We start from the raw sequence: 19,712 nt of genomic DNA, 5'->3' as shown, positions 1-19,712 counted from the left end.
TCCCTCACCATCATGAGAGACAGACACGAAGATGTCGCCTGTGTTGGGCCATGACATGACATAACAGCTAGTATATTACTTGACGGCGATGTGAGAAGCCGAACTGAGAGACAGCAGCCATTTGCTATTCAGGATCTCGGCGAGAAGAAGAATACATGTTGCTTTGCTATGAACAATGGACAATCTCTCTTTCACTTATTTTTATTCACCTGTTTTTCTGTAATAACCTTTCTTTGATGGAAGAATCCAAATAAACCACTATATTTTTATCTGGTAACTAGTCCTGAGTATTTTACAGGATAAGCATTATTTTACAGTTACATCCTGTATTATACCCCAGAGCTGCACTCACTATTCTGCTGGTGCAGTCACTGTGTACATACATTACTGATCCTGGTACTGATCCTGATTTACATCGTGTATTATATTCCAGAGCTGCACTCACTATTCTGCTGGTGCAGTCACTGTGTACATACATTACTGATCCTGGTACTGATCCTGATTTACATCGTGTATTATATTCCAGAGCTGCACTCACTATTCTGCTGGTGCAGTCACTGTGTACATACATTACTGATCCTGTACTGATCCTGAGTTACATCCTGTATTATACCCCAGAGCTGCAGTCACTATTCTGCTGGTGCAGTCACTGTGTACATACATTACTGATCCTGTACTGATCCTGAGTTACATCCTGTATTATACCCCAGAGCTGCAGTCACTATTCTGCTGGTGGAGTCACTGTGTGCATATATTACATTACTGATCCTGAGTTACAACCTGTATTATACCCCAGAGCTGCACTCACTATTCTGCTGGTGCAGTCACTGTGTACATACATTACATTACCGATCCTGTATTGATCCTGAGTCACATCCTGTATTATACTCCAGAGCTGCACTCACTATTCTGCTGGTGCAGTCACTGTGTACATACATTACATTACTGATCCTGAGTTACATCCTGTATTATACCCCAGAGCTGCACTCACAATTCTGCTGGAACAGTCACTGTGTACATACATTACATTACTGATCCTGAGTTACATCCTGTATTATACCCCAGAGCTGCAGTCACTATTCTTCTGGTGCAGTCACTGTGTACATACATTACATTACTGATCCTGAGTTACATCCTGTATTATACTCCAGAGCTGCACTCACTATTCTGCTGGTGCAGTCACTGTGTACATACATTACATTACTGATCCAGTACTGATCCTGAGTTACACCCTGTATTATACCCCAGAGCTGCACTCACCATTCTGCTGGTGCAGTCACTGTGTACATACATTACTGATCCTGAGTTACATCCTGTATTATACTCGAGAGCTGCACTGACTATTCTGCTGGTGCAGTCACTGTGTACATACATTACATTACTGATCCTGAGATACATCCTGTATTATACCCCAGAGCTGCACTCACTATTCTGCTCGTGCAGTCACTGCGCACATACATTACTGATCCGGAGTTACATCCTGTATTATACTCCAGTGCTGCACTCACTATTCTGCTGGTGCAGTCACTGTGTACACACATTACATTACTGATCCTGTACTGACCTGAGTTACATCCTGCATTATACTCCAGTGCTGCACTCACTATTCTGCTGGTGCAGTCACTGTGTACATACATTACATTACTGATCCTGAGTTACATCCTGTATTATACCCCAGAGCTGCACTCACCATTCTGCTGGTGCAGTCACTGTGTACATACATTACTGATCCTGAGTTGCATCCTGTATTATACCCCAGAGCTGCACTCACTATTCTGCTGCTGCAGTCACTGTGTACATACATTACTGATCCTGAGTTACATCCTGAGTTAATAATAAAGGATTTTGGGGATATGTCAAAAGTAAAAGAAAAGTCAAAGATGCTATAGGATTTTTACAGGATGAAAATGATGAAATGGTAAGACAGGATGTTGAGAAGGCCGAACTTTTAAATTCCTATTTTGCATCTGTTTTCTCTCAGAAAGGAAATGTGACATCAACTGTTCTTCATTGTCCTATTAAGGGAATAGAAGAATCCAGGATATCTATAAACAGAAAGATAGTGAGGAAACACTTAGCTAACCTAAATGAATTCAAGTCTCCAGGTCCAGATGAATTACACCCCAGAGTACTGAAGGAGATAGCAGAAGAAATTTTTGAACCCCTCTCTATAATCTTTGAAAATTCTTGGAGAACAGGAGAAGTGCCAGAAGACTGGAGAAGAGCAAATGTTGTTCCTATCTTCAAAAAGGGGAAGAAGGTGGACCCAGGTAACTATAGGCCGGTGAGTCTGACTTGTATACCAGGAAAGATCTTTGAACAAATTATTAAACAACATGTATGTCAATACCTGGATAAGAATGAAGTGATTAAACAGAGTCAGCATGGGTTTGTAACTAATAAGTCATGTCAGACTAACTTAATTTCCTTCTATGACGGTATCACTGATTGGGTGGATCAAGGAAATGCTGTAGATATAGTATATCTTGACTTCAGCAAAGCATTTGACAAAGTCTCTCATACAATCCTTATTGAAAAAATGATTAAGTATGGAATGGACAAGGCAACTGTTAGGTGGATTCATAACTGGCTTAGTGATCGGACCCAAAGAGTGGTCGTAAATGGCTGCACATCCAGTTGGAAGAATGTCTCAAGTGGGGTACCACAGGGTTCTGTCCTGGGCCCTGTATTGTTCAACATCTTTATCAACGATTTAGATGAAGGAATTGAGGGTAAACTGATTAAATTTGCTGATGACACAAAGCTAGGAGGGATAGCTAATACTAGAGAAGAGAGAGAGAGGATTCAAAAAGATTTAAATAAACTGGAGAAGTGGGCAGCAACTAACAGAATGGTTTTTAACAGGGAGAAATGCAAAGTACTACATCTGGGCAATAAAAATGAAAAAAGCATATACAGAATGGGAGGAATAGAGCTAAGTGACAGCACATGTGAAAAAGACTTGGGTATACTAATAGATCACAGACTGAATATGAGTCAACAGTGTGATGCAGCAGCAAAAAAGGCAAATGCAATTCTAGGATGTATTAACAGAAGCATACAGTCTAGATCACGTGAAGTCATTATTTCCCTCTACTCCTCTTTGGTCAGACCTCATCTGGAATATTGTGTCCAGTTTTGGGCACCACATTTTAAAAAAGACATCAACAAACTGGAGCAAGTTCAGAAAAGAGCGACCAGAATGGTGACCGGTCTGCAAACCCTGTCTTATGAGGAAAGGTTGCAGGATTTGGGAATGTTTAGTTTGCAAAAGAGAAGACTGAGAGGAGACTTAATAGCTGTTTACAAATATCTAAAGGGCTGTCACATTGTAGAAGGATCAACTTTATTCTCATTTGCACAAGGAAAGACTAGAAGCAATGGGATGAAACTGAATGGGAGGAGACACAGATTAGATATTAGAAAAAACTTTTTGACAGTTAGAGTGATCAATGAGTGGAACAGGCTGCCACGAGAAGTGGTGAGTTCTCCTTCAATGGAAGTCTTCAAACAGAGGCTGGACAGACATCTGACTGGGATGATTTAGCGAATCCTGCTTTGAGCAGGGGGTTGGACCAGAGGTCCCTTCCAACTCTACGATTCTATGATCCTGTATTATACCCCAGAGCTGCACTCACTATAGTGCTGGTGCAGTCACTGTGTACATACATTACATTACTGATCCTGAGTTACATCATGTATTATACTCCAGAGCTGCACTCACTATTCTGCTGGTGCAGTCACTGTGTACATACATTACATTACTGATCCTGAGTTACATCATGTATTATACTCCAGAGCTGCACTCACTATTCTGCTGGTGCAGTCACTGTGTACATATATTACATTACTGATCCTGAGTTACATCATGTATTATACTCCAGAGCTGCACTCACTATTCTGCTGGTGCAGTCACTGTGTACATACATTACATTACTGATCCTGAGTTACATCCTGTATTATACCCCAGAGTTGCAATCACTATTCTGCTGGTGCAGTCACTGTGTACATATATTACATTACTGATCCTGAGTTACATCATGTATTATACTCCAGAGCTGCACTCACTATTCTGCTGGTGCAGTCACTGTGTACATACATTACATTACTGATCCTGAGTTACATCCTGTATTATACCCCAGAGCTGCACTCACTATTCTGCTGGTGCAGTCACTGTGTACATACATTACATTACTGATCCTGAGTTACATCCTGTATTATACCCCAGAGCTGCACTCACTATTCTGCTGGTGCAGTCACTGTGCATACATAACAGAATGGTGAGTGTACCTCTGGAGAATGTATGTGTTCTGTACAATGAAGGGTTGTGAGCTTTGTATTGGGTTCTAGATAAGAAATGAATGAACGGTTATTAGCAGCACTACAGGTCTCAGCAGTATCAAGTACGTGGATCACCATTGTGTCACTGACCAAACCGAGGGCGGATGCGGGCACCAGGCCGATGCTCAGGGTGTTCCAGGCGGCCGACAAATCCTCCAGGTTAGACTGTGACATGGTCTCTTTCCGCGCGCTAGCCCCTGTCACCGAGAGGCCAGGCGTCGCACACTGCAGATTCGCGCTCGGCTGCTGCTGATGACGTAGGAGAGACGCGCTACCCGCCATCTCCATGGCAGCGAGGAACGCCGGCCTGCACCACATGACGTCACAGCACAGCTTCCGGCTAGTGTATGCAGTCACATGACACGCCTCTTCGCTTCTTATAGGCTGGTGCCTGGTAAAGGGGCGGGGTCCAGGAGCTGTGCTCTGGGTGGGGGGGTGAGCGGTTGTTAGGATTGCACTGCAGAAGCCATGACCCAGCAGGGAGCCGCGCTGCAGACCTACAACAACGAGCTGGTGAAATGTGAGGGGCAGGAAGCCGGGGAATATGACCCAAACTCGCCTCGGAAGTTCTGCACCTTCACCTCCGTCCTGTCCCACACTCGGACATGCTCATGAGCCCTGAACCTATCCCCCGTCCTATAGATTTGCACAGTGACTCCCCATCCCCTCCCCTTCCTGTCGTAACCACCCTGGACCTGTGCCGTCGCCCTTCTCGTCCTCCTCCCCCCTCCCCGGTCCTGCACCGTCGCCCTTCTCGTCCTCCCCCTCCCCCTCCCCCTCCCCCTCCCCCTCCCCTCTGGACCTGCGCCGTCGCCCTTCTCGTCCTCCCCCCTCCCCCTCCTCCTCCTCTCTGGACCTGCGCCGTCGCCCTTCTCGTCCTTCCCCCCCCCCCCCTCTCCTCCTCCCCCCCTCTCCTCCTCCCCCCCTCTCCTCCTCCCCGGACCTGCGCCGTCGCCCCCCCCTCCTCCTCCCCGGACCTGCGCCGTCGCCCTTCTCGTCCTTCCCTCCCCCCCCCCCTCCCCCCCCCCCCCCTCTCTGGACCTGCGCCGTCGCCCTTCTCGTCCTTCCCCCCCCCCCCTCCTTTCTGGACCTGCGCCGTCGCCCTTCTCGTCCTCCCCCTCCCCCCTCCCCTCTGGACCTGCGCCGTCGCCCTTCTCGTCCCCCTCCTCCCTCCCCCCTCCCCCCTCCTCCCTCCCCCCTCCTCCCTCCCCCCTCCTCCCTCCTCCTCCCCTCCTCCTCCCCTCCCCCCTCCTCCTCCTCTCTGGACCTGCGCCGTCGCCCTTCTCGTCCTTCCCCCCCCCCTCCTCCTCCCCCTCCCCCTCCTCCTCCCCCTCCCCCGACCTGCGCCGTCGCCCCCCCCCCCTCCTCCTCCTCCTCCTCCCCGGACCTGCGCCGTCGCCCTTCTCGTCCTTCCCCCTCCCCCCTCCTCCCCCTCCCCCTCCCCCTCCTCCTCCCCCTCCTCTCTGGACCTGCGCCGTCGCCCTTCTCGTCCTTCCCCCCCCCCCCTCCTCTCTGGACCTGCGCCGTCGCCCTTCTTGTCCTTCCCCCCCCTCCTTCTCCTCTCTGGACCTGCGCCGTCGCCCTTCTCGTCCTTCCCCCTCCCCCCTCCCCCCCCTCCTTCTCCTCTCTGGACCTGCGCCGTCGCCCTTCTCGTCCTTCCCCCCCCCCCCCCCCCCTCCCTCTCCTCTCTGGACCTGCGCCGTCGCCCTTCTCGTCCTTCCCCCTCCTTCTCCTCTCTGGACCTGCGCCGTCGCCCTTCTCGTCCTTCCCCCCCCCCCCCTCTCCTCTCCTCTCCTCTCTGGACCTGCGCCGTCGCCCTTCTCGTCCTCCTCCTCCTTTCTTCTTTCTCCTCTCCGGACCTGCGCCATCGCTTTGACATTTGTGATGACTCTTAGTAGCTTTCTGAGGGATTGAGCATTGCTGATTAATGACACCTGACCAGAGGATAACCACTGATCCTTCAAAGAAGCCACCTTTCTTGCTGTAGCAGTGTATTGTGGGCACCTAAATTGTGGCCACATCCACAAGTCATCCCCCTCTTTCACCTTCCTATGGACCGGTAACCTCACTCCAGTGTGTGTCCTCACTTTGGTGTTTGTCCTCCCTGATGCTTTAGGTGTTGAAGATCTCTGCAGCAAAAGGGACGAACTGAACCGACAGATCCAGCAAGAGGAGGAGGAGAAGAACAAGCTGCAGAACGATATCCGGATCCTCACCGAAAAACTGTCCAGGGTCAATGAGAGCCTCGCCAGGAAAATGGCGTCTCGGAACGAGTTCGATAAAACAATTGCCGAAACACAGGCTGCATACATGAAGGTAGAGACTAGCACTAGGCATCATATACTGTGGGTACAACAGAGAATACTGCCCCCGTGTACAAGAATAGAACTATGAGGTTACGCTCAGATGGCTGTAGATTCTTTCATCCGAAAGAATCGGGTCAACTATGCAAATGATATTCTGATCAGTGTCAGCATCAGTGTGATCCGATTTTCTCAGATGAGAACCATAGCACACTGAGGAGAAGATGGAGGACACAATTTCTCCCATCTTCTTTGTTTGAATTTGTGGAAATCGAACTGCACTTGGATGTCATCCAAGTGCAGTCTGATGCTTTCTGCACCCATAGACTAGAATGGGTGAGTGACACCCGATTTCAAAGTGAAATCTTACCATCCTGTTTTTTTTGTTTTAACGCTGACAGCTTCTGTCCGTGAAAAAAAAAAAATTGTGCATCAGCAATGCCCCATTGAAATCGGATTGCACACATCTGATGTATACGCTGGTGTGACTGAACCCAAATAGTAGTTATACTCTTGTATATGGGGGCAGTAGTATAGGAGGGGGCAGTAGTATAGTAATTACTGTATTTTGCGGATTATAAGACCCCCCCCCCCCCCCCAAACTTTGAGAAGAAAAATAGGGAAAAAAAACCTTTTTTTTAATAAAATGATGGTGCCTCTTATAATCAGTGCGTCTTATTGCTTACTGTGGGTTGGTGGCTGCAGTGAAGCGGGGTGCCAGGATCACTGCTTTAGAAGGCAAAAGTGGTGCGTTGCTGCAGGCCCCAGCCTGGGATGAGGGGGTGTTCCAATGTGCGCCACTGTGGGTGAAAATGGCTGTGGTGCGGGGGAGGGGCGCATGCTCAGATCGAGATCTAGGGACGAGACCTTTTCTCTTTCGTCTCATTGGAGGACACAGAAACCGTGGGTGTGTGCTGCTGCCTCTAGGAGGTTGACACTATGCCATGAAAAAAATGTTGCCTCCGCAGTATACACCCCTCCGACCGGCTGTAGGACAATCAGTTTAGCTTAGTGTCAGCAGGAGGTGGAGAGAGGTCTCTTACAGACCCATGCCTACCTCAATGTGTGTCATTCCTTTTCAGGTAACCATGGAGGGATACAGAGTAGAGCGGCTACATCTGTATTCCCACACCGGGATTATGAGTACGGCGTGTTCTGCCACCCCGTATCCTCATATATCCCATGGGCAGGACCCTAACACGGACTTGTGTTCAGGTGATCGTATCTGGTCCTGACCTTCGTCTCTCATCACTCGCCCTCCAGAGCCTGATGATCGAGTGAGACGCCATGCAGAAAAGATTTGGGACATCAGTCCTTTCGTCAGGTAACTGCTCCCTGTCACGGGGGGAACCGAAGGTAAGAGGCTGCAGCATTTTTCATTGGGGAAAAAAGAGAAGCTCTTTTTCTTGCATTTATGGAGGGAGCACTGTTACTCTGTGCTCCGTGGCTATAACTTATCTTAAAAGCCAGTACCTGCTTCCAAACACTGCAGGAATGCAGATTGCTGCGCAGCCTCCAATCCTTCCTCCCGCGGCGGCATTATGCTTTTGGGCTCCAGCGGTCATCCAGCACGCGTGCGTTCGAAGTCAAATCCCTGCTTCCGGGGTAGGCCCAGCCCTGCGGGGGCCATCTTGGTGCTCCAGGAAGTCTGGCCCCGCCCACCGGTTTTGGGCGGGGCTAAAGGGCTCTCCCCGGCCTCTTTTTGCTCTCTCAGAATATTTCAGAGTGCTGATATAGTGGGAGAAGTGTAGTGACTTCAGGGTTAATTTTGCTATCAGACGTGTTGGACATTATTTTTGGTAGGGCTTTTTGGCAGATTGCAGACAGTGGCTTTCCTTTCCTGTCCTTTCTAGTTAGTCGGGCCCCATCGTTTGCTCAGCCTATTTTCCTGCCTGTGTTTGTGTTTTCATCTTGCTTCACCGTCAATACATGTGGGGGCTGTCTATTCCTTTGGGGTCTGCTCTGGGGCAGTTAGTTTTCCCTTTTCTTGCTTTAGGTTTATGTAGTCCTCCGGCGGTGACGAGGCGTCTAGGAACATCGTAGGAACACTCCACTGCTACTATTAGTTGTGTGGTTAAGATCAGGGATCTGCAATCTGCATAGTAACCAACCTCTCTGGTTTTCTGGGACATTGCTTTTTGTTGTTCCTCCTCGGTGACCCATTCATAACACCTCTCTCTTCTCCCTCTCTCCTCTCCTCTCTCCCTTAAAGATTTTGTATGTACCTCAGGAAATAACAAGCTTCCTTGGGGTCAGTCCTCACAGCAGACCCACTGTATTACCTATGCTATGGAGCAGCTTCCCCGCTTTTCCTGCCAGGAAGCTGCTTGCCGCCCAGGAGTCAGCTGTTACCTCGGGAGACAGGAGTGTTCGGGGGGCCTCTTCCTTATCTAAATCCGTGGCTAACCTTACCAAGGTATCACAGTACCTGGTAACGGTGCTTGACAGTTTGCCACCTCGGACTCCAGTGGACACAGGTGCATCAAAGGAGTCCTTTTTCTTGACCTTCTAGAGGCCATAAAAGGTTGAGACAGGACCACCAACCCAGGTCCCCTTCTTACTCCATCTCACCGCCAGAGTTTCTCTGGCTGTCTGCCTCCTCCCGTTCCTCCCCAGAATCGTGTGAGGCATTTTTAAAGACACGCTCTGAGGAGGGTTCTGAATGCGGGCCAGAACAGCCTAGGGCATCAAGGATATGGTCCAGGAACTCATTGCTGCAGTCAATGAGACCTTAACATTAAGGACGCCACATCGAAGCCTAAGGATCAGGCTCTCTCATTTAAGCGGCATAGGTCCCTCTCCAGGGTCCTCGCCACCCACAGGGATTTTGAGGAGGTGTTGGCCAAGGAAAGGGAAAACCCGACCAGGCGGTTTCAGAGGGGAAGCCATTTTGGGATCTCATATCCAGATCTCACTACCAACTGGACCTCCTCACCTTTGGTGGATCCATCAGTGTCCAGACTCTCTACCAAAACAGTCCCTCCACTCACCAGTGGGGCACCCCTGGAGGATACCAATGATAGGAGGGTAGTATCCCTGGCGAGATCCACCTTTAAGGCAGCAGCCACTATATTGTGTCCGGCCTTCGCCTCAGCTTGGGTAGCTAAGTCGGTGTCAAGATGGGTCAAACAGCTTAGACAGGGCATATTGGCCGAGGTCCCGCCAGCAGAATTAGCGGAGTTCGCAGACCGAATCGCTCTAGTCGGGAAGTATATGGTGTCCGCAGCTTTGGACGCCGCATCCTGCGCAGCCAAGCATCCAGCAACAGGGTAGCCATCCGGTGAACGGTCTGGCTAAAGGCCTGGCAGGCTGATTTTTGCCCAAAGAGATCCCTAACCAATCTGTTTTTTCAGGATTCCTGACTTTTGGTCCCATGTTAGATCAAATCGTTAAAGATGCAGATGGGGGCTTAAACTTCCTTCTCCCTCAGGCCAGGTCTCGTCGATAGGCTTTCAAACGAAAGGCCCAATCCTTTTGTCCCTTTCGTCGTGCCCCAACGGCAGATGCCTATGTTCAGGGCCCACAGAGGTCGCAGATGCCTAGGGACAGGAAGCAGGTGTCCTTTCGGGCCTCTCCTTCATGGCGCCCTCGCAGTTTCCACATCAGAACTACCAGGTCGGGGCCAGGCAGATCCTCTTCAGCCTGATGCCTGCATGGATTACAGCTCCCCTCCCAGTCCCTCTCCCAGAACTGGGGGCCGCATTCTCTTCTGCAGAGATGTCTGGTGGAGTTCAGTAATGGATACCTGGGTAAGGGAGGTGGTATCCACAAGATGCAAGATGGACTTCAGCGCGCTTCCGCGAGGCCATTTTTCTATCTCAACCACCAAGAGACGCTGCCATGGCCTCAGGTTTTTTGGCGGCAATCAACTCCTCAGCGCAGGAGTAATCATCTCTGTTCCGTTCCCGAGCAGGAGTGTTTTACAAGCCTTTTCTCAAATCGGTTTGTGATACCAAAAAAAAACTTAAAAAAAAGATGGCTCGGTTTGTCCCATACTAGACCTCACGAAGTCAGACAAATGGGTCCGCCTACGCCACTTCAGGATGGAGTCGATCCAGCCGGTGATTGCCTCTCTGGAGGATCAGGAATTCCTATGCTCCATAGATATTTGGGACGCCTACCTGCGCGGCCCCATTTTTCAGGGGCATCAAGGATTTTTTGCGCTGTGCAGCAGCATTCCCAGTTGGGGGCCAAACCATTTGGGCTGGCGACAGCCCCAGAATTGTTACGTAGATTATGGTAGCCATTTTAAGGGTCAGAGGTATAGTATTAGTCCCATATCTCGATGATATTCTCGTCAAAGCACCCTCCTTCGATCAGGCTCAGGAAAACCTATCTGCGGTTCTAGTCATGCTGTCTCGGTTTGGTTGGCTCTTCAACAGGGAAAGAATCCCTCCTTACGCCAACACAACGCCTAAAGTTCTTAGGGATGCTAACCGACACCTGCCGCTCGAGGGCCTCTTTTCCCAAAAGGAAGTGGATTACTCTCCGGCAGGGAATTTGGTCTCTGCTAGAATCACGACTCTTTTCGCACTACCATGAGAGTCCTGCAGAGGATGGTGGCAGCCTCAGAGGCAATACCCTTTGCCCTGTCCCGTTCCAGGATACTTCAGAGGGACACCCTCCTTCAGTGGTACAGGTCCGTCTCTTCACTGGATCGCCCTTACTCCCTCCCAGTCAGGCCAGAAAGTACCTCAAGGGTGACTGACCTCCCCCCTTGTTTATTTGGGGCGGTCCTTTTTCCCCCTGTCCTCTGGCAGGGGATAACTACGGATGCCAGCCTCCTGGGCTGGGGTGCGGTATTCCGTCACCTGACGGTCCAGGGGCAATGGTCGAGGCGAGAATCCTCACTGTCGATCGACATTCTAGAACCAACCAGGGTCTTTCCAGCACTCCTACATCGGGAAGGATGCCTCAAGGATCAGCCAGTCTGGATTCAGATGGTCAATGCCACAGAAGTGGCATACATCAATCACCAGGGGGGAACCTGGAGTCCCCGGTCATCGGCAGAGGCATCAAGAACCTTCAGCCGGGCGGAAGCCGTGATTCCGGCAATATCGACAGTTTACATTCCCGGCACAGACAACACGGCCGCCACTTCCTCAGTCGGGAAGGGCTCGCAGCAGGAGACTAGTCCTAGCACCAGTACATGCTCCATCAAATCTGCCTAATATGGGGGACTCCGGATGTGGACCTTCTGGCATCTCGACAGAACAGAAGGGTCCAATAGTTTGTCTCCAGGTGCCGCGATCCTCTGGCGATAGGGGTCGACGTGCTGGTTATTCCCTGGTCACAGTTCAGACTCCGTTACCTGGTCCCTCCCCTTCCTCTCCTACTCAGGTTACTAAAGGGGATCAGGACGTAAGGGGTGCCGGTCATATTGGTCACCCCATACTGGCCCAGGAGGGCCTGGTTGGCGGAAACTATCAATCTTCTCGCAAGCACCCCCCTGGAGACTTCCCGACAGGCCAGATCCCCTGGCTGAGGGGCCGTTTTACCACCCGAATTCTCGGTTGCTCAATTTGACGGCTTGGACATCTAAACCACAATACTGAGAGCAGCGGGGTTGTTTCGGACCGAAACATTAATACAATGATCCAGGCTAGGAAGCCATTTTCTTCAGGGCCTATTATCAAGCCTGGAAGGCTCAGTTTGGCTGGTGTGAGTCTAATCACATCACACCTATACCCTGTTCCCTACCATCTGTCCTAGCCTTCCTCCAGGCAGGATTAGATGCCGGTATCGCCCTAATTTCCCTGAAAGGCCAAGTATCTGCTCTCTCTATTCTTTTCCAATGGAATTTGGCCTCTCGCCTGCAGGTTAAAACCTTTCTTCAAAAGGGTGGCATACAGCTCCTCCTTACAGATCCCTAGTGGATCCATGGGATCTTAACCTGGTCTTGGAAGCCTTGACAAATTCACCCTTGGAGCCCCTCTGGGAAGCTCCCATATTCCTTGTGTCCTGGATGGTGGTATTTCTCATAGCCATCACCTCTATCAGGCGGGTTTCAGAGTTGGCGGCCCTGTCCTGTCGCTCTCCATTTTTTTTGATTATGCACCAAGACAGGGTTATTTTGCGGCCTCCTCCTTCCTCCCCAAGGTGGTATTGGCCTCCCACCTGAACGAGGACATAATCCTACTGTCATTTTACCCCAACTCATTCTCTGGAGCGTTTTTTTTTTTTATTTTTTATTTTTTTCAATATGCTGGACCTGGCCAGGGCGGTAAAGGTCTACCTGGCTAGGACTGCTCCTTTCAGGGAAACCGACTCGCTCTTTGTCATTCCTAATGGAGTGAGAAGAGGCATGCCGGCCTCTAAGGCAACAATTGCCCGCTGGATCAGAATGGCAATTCCGGAAGCCTACCGGGTGAGTCCCCTGCTGGGGTCAAGGCTCACTCAACCAGGGCGGTGGGCGCCTCGTGGGCGGCACACCATAGGGCATCAGCCATGAAATTGTGCAAGGCAGCCACCTGGTCGTCCGTTCATACCTTTTCAAGGTTCTATAAGATCCATACCTATACTTCAGCGGACGCCAGTCTAGGCAGAAGAATTTTTCAGGCGGCAGTGGTGAGTTCTCCGACCTGAAGGATGTTTCTATATTCTCTGTTGTGAACTCTCTTAAGGTACTGTCACACTTAGCGATGTACCAGCGATCCCGACCAGCGATATGACACTGTCAGGATCGCTGGTACATCGCTAAGTGGTCGCTAGTGAGCTGCCACACAGGCAGATCTCATTAGCGACATCGCTGGGGACGGGGATCGCTACTTACCTGTCACACTAGGCGATCCTGCGTCCTCCCGCCCGGCTCCACGCGTCGCTCGTCGTCACAACAGGAAGCGCCACAGGAAGCTGACGACGAGAAACAGTCCTGAACGTTCTCGCGCGATCAGCGATAACCAGCGGGGGAGCCGGTCGTAGGTAAGTATCAGACACAGCGATGTCGCTAGCAATATCGCTATAACGTCACTAGTAATAGCGATATTGCTAGCGATATCTCTTAGTGTGACAGGCCCTTTAATCTGACTTTTGAGGCAAGGCTCCCTCTGGTGGATACTGCTGGTAGTGGAGCTGGTCAACATGATGTTATCCCAACAGCTGTAGAAGATAATTGGAGGAGTGGGGATAGTGACTGGGACTACATAAGCGAGCAGACTTCTCCCAGTGGCTGCCGGTGATACTCCTTTCTTTGCATATTGAGGATTTCTGTCTCCTGCCTGATCCTGCATTTTTCAGATAAGTGTCATTTGCTAAACCCTTTGCATCTGATTTTTGCCTTGCTGTCAGGGGTCAGCTTGCTCCCCCCGGGGCTGCTGGCTCCTGCCCTGTATTTTTGTATCTTCTGTTTGTTTGCTCAGTCCCCTGCTGTATTAGCCTGTTGCTAGCCGCCAGTTCACACCTGAGTGCGGATATACACTGTGTTCCAAATTATTATGCAAATTGGATTTAAGTGTCATAAAGATGTTATTTTTTGTTTTTCAAATAAACTCATAGATGGTATTGTGTATCAGGGCTCTTTGGATCACTGAAATCAATCTCAAATTCCTGTGATAATTAGTTTACCAGGTGAGCTCAATTAAAGGAAAGCTAGTTAAGAATGATGTTCCACATTATTAAGCAGGGCACAGGTTTCAAGGAATTTAGGAAATAAAAAGGATCTCTCTGCTGCTGAAAAGCATCAAATAGTGCAATGCCTTGGTCAAGAGATAAAAAAAACATTAGATATTTCCCAAAAATTTAAACGTGATCATTGTACTGTTCAGAGATTTGTGGTTGATTCTGAGCACAGACATGTTTGTGCTGATAAAGGCAGAATGAGGAAGGTTTCTGCCAGGCAAGTTCATTGGATTAAGAGAGTGGCTGCTAAAAAGCCATTACAAACCAGCAAACAGATATTTAAAGCTGCTGGTGCCTCTGGAGTCCCTCGAACCTCAAGGTGTAGGATCCTTCAAAGGCTTGCTGTGGTGCATAAATCTACTATTCGGCCACCCCTAAACAGTGTTCACAAGCAGAAATGGTTGCAGTGGGGCCAGACATACATGAAGACTAATTTTGAAACAGTCTTGTTTACTGATGAGTGTCGAGCAACCCTGTATGGTCCAGATGGATGGTTGGTGGATGGCCACTATGTCCCAACAAGGCTGCGACGTCAGCAAGGAGGTGGAAGAGTCATGTTTTGGGCCGGAATCATGGGGAAACAGCTGGAAGGGCTCTTTAAGGTTCCTGAAGGTGTGAAAATGACCTCTGTAAAGTATATAGAGTTTCTGACTGACAGCTGTCTTCCATGGTATAAAAAGCAGAAACGTGCCTTCAGGAGCAAAATCATCTTCATGCATGACAATGCACCATCTCATGCTGCAAAGAATCCCGCCGAGTCATTGACTGCTATAGGCATAAAAGGAGAAACTAATGGTGTGGCCACCATCTTTCCCTGACCTCAACCCTATAGAGCAGGGGTCCCCAACCGCCGGTCCGCGGCCCAGCACTGGGCCGCTGCAGTGCCCTTGCCGGTCCGCGGACACAAGGGGAGCCAGGGGCGGTCAGTGGCGTAGCGGGGGATGGGGCGGCGCGCAGCAATTCTTAGCGGCGGCCAGGGAGCGATCCAAGCAGCTCCGCTGCCTGCAAGAGGGAATAGCAGGAGCGGAGCTGCAAGGACCCGTCCAGCTTCCTGTCTCTGACTGACACAGAGAGGAGAGCGTGGCCGCTGCTGTGTCAGAGCGAGGAAGCGCGGGCGGCGGGCAGGTGAGAGGAGAGAGGTGGTGTCTGTGTGTGTGTGTGTGTGTGTGTATAATGTGTGTGTGTATGTGTGTGCGTGCGTGCGTTGGTCTGTGTTTGTGTAGCCTGGCCCTGGAGGAGATGGGGACATGAGGAGAAGGCCATGAGGGCAGTGATGGGGAGAGGGGAGTGATGGGGTGAAGGCAATGATGGGGAGAAGGGAAAGATGGGGTGAAGGCAATGATGGGGTGAAGGCAATGATGGGGAGAGGGGAGTGATGGGGTGAAGGCAATGATGGGGAGAAGGGAGTGATGGGGTGAAGGCAATGATGGGGAGAGGGGAGTGATGGGGTGAAGGCAATGATGGGGAGACAGCAGTGATGGGGTGAAGGCAATGATGGGGAGAGGGGAGTGATGGGGTGAAGGCAATGATGGGGAGACAGCAGTGATGGGGTGAAGGCAATGATGGGGAGAAGGGAGTGATGGGGTGAAGGCAATGATGGGGAGAAGGGGGTGATGGAGCACTTATTCAAAACCTATGGTGAGTTGAGTCACATTATAAATGTTATTTAATTATAAGTATGCACTGCTACACTACAACCGTGTCCATAGCCCCGCCCCCTTATGACCAAAGCCCCACCCCTGCCACACCTCCATCCCCGCTCCCTGGTGCAAAAAAGGTTGGGGACCACTGCTATAGAGAACCTTTGGAGTATCATCAAACAAAAGATCTATGAGGCTGGGAGGCAGTTCACATCAAAACAGCAGCTCTGGGAGGCTATTCTGACTTCATGTAAAGAAATACAAGCAGAAACTCTCCAAAAACTCACAAGTTCAATGGATGCAAGCATTGTGAAGGTGATATCAAAGAAGGGTTCCTATGTTACCATGTAACTTGGCCTGTTAAGCTATTTAACTCCAAAATATCCTTTTTGTTTAGTGAATGTGACCTCCTAATGCTGCAAATTCCACAAATGAGCATTTTCAGTTCTTTAAAACATATCAAATGTTTAGAAATTCTACTGTGCCTAATAATTTGGAACAGTGCAATTTGAGTTTTTATTCATTTTGGAGATTATACTGTTATTATTGGGATGTTTCTTCAATAAAATTTGATGTATACTCTAACCGGTGATGACTTTTATTAGACTGACTGTCATTTGTACCGACTATTTAGGAAAATCAGAGAAAAATATCATTTGCATAATAATTTGGAACACAGTGTAGTGGGGGCGAGGTTTGTGCAAACCTCAGTGTTTTTGTACATCAGTCGTGTTGGAATTGTTAGGGTTTTTGCATGATTGCAGACAGTGCCTTTCCTGTCCTATCTAGTCAGTGTGGGCCCCATCATTTGCTCAGTCTATTTTCTGTGTGTGTTTGTGCTTCATCTTGTCTCACCGACAATATATGTTTGGGGCTGTCTATTCCTTTGGGGATCTGCTCCGGGGCAGTTTAGATTTCACCTTTCTGTCTTTAGGCTTAGTTAGTCCTCCGGCTGTGACGAAGCATCTAGGGCAATGTAGGAACGCTCCACGGCTACTGCTAGTTGTGTTGTTAAGCTCAGGGGTCTGCAATCCGCTGAACGACCAACCTCTCTGGTGTTCTGGTGGCATAGCCTATTGTGCTCTCTCCGGTGACCCATTCATAACAATTCTCCCTCCCAGGGACTGCTTTTGGACGTCCCACGGTTTGTGTCCACCAATGAGACGAAAGAGAAAACAGGCTTTTGGTTGCTTACCGTAAAATCTGTTTCTCAGAGTCTTCATTGGGGGACACAGCGCCCTCCCATGATTTTGTTACTTGCAATGAATATATGATGACTTACATGATGATGTCTCCTCCTACTGCTTTTTCACTAACTGATGGTACTGCGGAGTTAACATTTTTTTTCATGGCATAGTGTCAACCTCCTAGAGGCAGCAGCACACACCCAGAGTTTGTGTCCCCCCAATGAAGACTCTGAGAAACAGATTTTACGGTAAGCAACCAAAATCCTGTTGTTGCCGAGTTCTCAATCCGAGTATGCGCCGCCCCCGGCGGCCATTTTCCCGGAGGCCACCACGTCACAGTAATGGATGTGTGAGGGGGGCTCCGGGAACATGGGCGCTGGGAGCGGCGCATGCTCAGATTTAGATCTTGGCAACCCCCACACCACAGAGCACTGCAGCCATTTTCACCCACAGCGGCACACATAGGTGGCAGTATTATAGTAGTTATATTCTTGTACATATGAGCAGTATTATAGTGGTTATACAGTCATATGTAAAAGTTTGGGCACCCCTATTAATGTTAACCTTTTTTCTTTATAACAATTTAGGTTTTTGCAACAGCTATTTCAGTTTCATATATCTAATAACTGGTGGACTCAGTTATATTTCTGGATTCAAATGAGGTTTATTGTACTAACAGAAAATGTGCAATCTGCATTTAAACAAAATTTGACCGGTGCAAAAGTATGGGCACCCTTATCGTTTTCTTGATTTGAACACTCCTAACTACTTTTTACTGACTTCCTGAAGCACTAAATTGGTTTAGTAACCTCATTGAGCTTTGAACTTCATAGCCAGGTGTATCAAATCATGAGAAAAGGTATTTAAGGTGGCCACTTGCAAGTAGTTCTCCTATTTGATTCTCCTATGAAGAGTGGCATCATGGGCTCCTCAAAACAACTCTCAAATTATCTGAAAACAAAGATTATTCAACATAGCTCTCCAGGGGAAGGATACAAAAAGTTGTCTCATAGATTTAACCTGTCAGTTTCCACTGTGAGGAACATAGTAAGGAAATGGGAGAACACAGGTACAGTTCTTGTTAAGCCCAGAAGTGGCAGGCCAAGAAAAATATCAGAAAGGCAGAGAAGAAGAATGGTGAGAACAGTCAAGGACAATCCACAGACCACCTCCAAAGACCTGCAGCATCATCTTGCTGCAGATGGTGTCACTGTGCATCGGTCAACAATACAGCGCACTTTGCACAAGGAGAAGCTGTATGGGAGAGTGATGCGAAAGAAGTCATTTCTGCAAGCACACCACAAACAGAGTCACCTGAGGTATGCAAAATCACATTTGGACAAGCCAGTTACACCGCTCCAAATCTACTCAGGCATTCATGCAGAGGAAGAATTACAATGTTCTGAAATGGCCATCCCAGTCCCCCGACCTAGATATCATTGAACATCTGTGGGATGATTTGAAGCGGGCTGTCCATGCTCGGCGACCATCAAACTGAACTGAACTGGAATTGTTTTGTAAACAGGAGTGGTCACAAATACCTTCATCCAGGAACTCATTAATAGCTACAGGAAGCGACTAGAGGCTGTTATTTTTGCAAAAGGAGGATCTACAAAATATTAAAATGATAAGGGTGCCAATACTTTTGCACCGGTCAAATTTTGTTAAAATGCAGATTGCACATTTTCTGTTAGTACAATAAACCTCATTTGAATCCAGAAATATAACTGAGTCCATCAGTTATTAGATATATGAAACTGAAATAGCTGTTTGCAAAAACCAAAATTGTTATAAAGAAAAAAGGTTAACATTAATAGGGGTGCCCAAACTTTTACATATGACTGTATTATTGTACATAGGGTGCAGTATTATAGTAGTTATATTCTTGTACATAGGGAGCAGTATTATAGTAGTTATATTCTTGTACATAGCGGCCGTATTATAGTAGTTATATTCTTGTACATAGGGGGCAGTATTATAGTAGTTATATTCTTGTACATAGGGAACAGTATTATAGTAGTTATATCCTTGTGCATAGTAAGGTTGAAGGTTATTAAGATTGAAGGAAGACTTTAAGTCCATCTAGTTCAACCCATATCCTATCCTATCCTAACCTGCCCTAACATGTTGATCCAGAGGAAGGCAAAAAAAACCCATGTGGCAAACAGTAAGCTTCACTTTGGGGAAAAAAAATCCTTAGGGGGCAGTATTATAGTAGTTATATTCTTGTACATAGGAGTAGTATTATAGCAGGTATATTCTAGTACATAGGAGGTATAATTATATTATTGTTCTTTATGTACAAGATTATAACTGCTATAATGGTGCTTTATAGGTACAGGAATGTTATGGGATCATCACTTGTAGCAGATATTAATGTCTTCAGCTTCTCTTTTTGGATTTATTACAGATCCTGGAAAGCTCACAGACTTTACTGAACGTTCTCAAGAGGGAGGCTGGTAATCTTGTTAAAGCCACTGACGTACGAGGAAATGCCCCCAGCACGTGATCAGACCGGACTGAATGTTTAAGGGGTGAGGGGATGAGATGACAGTTAGTGTATTATAGTATTTTTATATTGAGCTGTAATATAATAAAAATGGTGCAGCCTACAGAAGAGACAA

General features: G+C 48.5%; 2 protein-coding genes across 4 annotated transcripts in view; one reads left to right on the top strand and one right to left on the bottom strand.

The window, feature by feature from the left end:
* ANAPC2 (anaphase promoting complex subunit 2) overlaps positions 1-5,009 on the bottom strand; it is a 19,589-nt gene extending 14,580 nt beyond the window's left edge. The window contains exon 1 of one of the 3 annotated variants that reach the window (XM_073558268.1): positions 4,901-5,009. Coding sequence is in view for 2 of the 3 variants with exons in the window: in XM_073558269.1 (XP_073414370.1) it covers positions 4,417-4,659 (243 nt within the window). In the remaining variant the exon portion in view is untranslated. Of the gene's footprint in view, positions 1-4,416; positions 4,707-4,900 lie in introns of those variants that run through there. The other 2 variants (XM_073558267.1, XM_073558269.1) reach the window with 2 other exon arrangements.
* SSNA1 (SS nuclear autoantigen 1) lies at positions 4,723-19,712 on the top strand. Its single transcript, XM_073558275.1, has 3 exons — positions 4,723-4,861; positions 6,458-6,657; positions 19,499-19,712. Exons 1-3 carry the CDS (start codon positions 4,810-4,812, stop codon positions 19,595-19,597), a joined length of 351 nt encoding a protein of 116 aa, XP_073414376.1. The 5' UTR covers positions 4,723-4,809; the 3' UTR covers positions 19,598-19,712.

The sequence above is a fragment of the Dendrobates tinctorius genome, unplaced genomic scaffold (genome assembly GCF_039654945.1).
Source record: "Dendrobates tinctorius isolate UK_male_01 unplaced genomic scaffold, ASM3965494v1 ptg000013l, whole genome shotgun sequence".
In the NCBI taxonomy this organism is placed as follows: Eukaryota; Metazoa; Chordata; class Amphibia; order Anura; family Dendrobatidae; genus Dendrobates; species Dendrobates tinctorius.
This window is presented reverse-complemented; position numbering and strand designations above follow the sequence as displayed.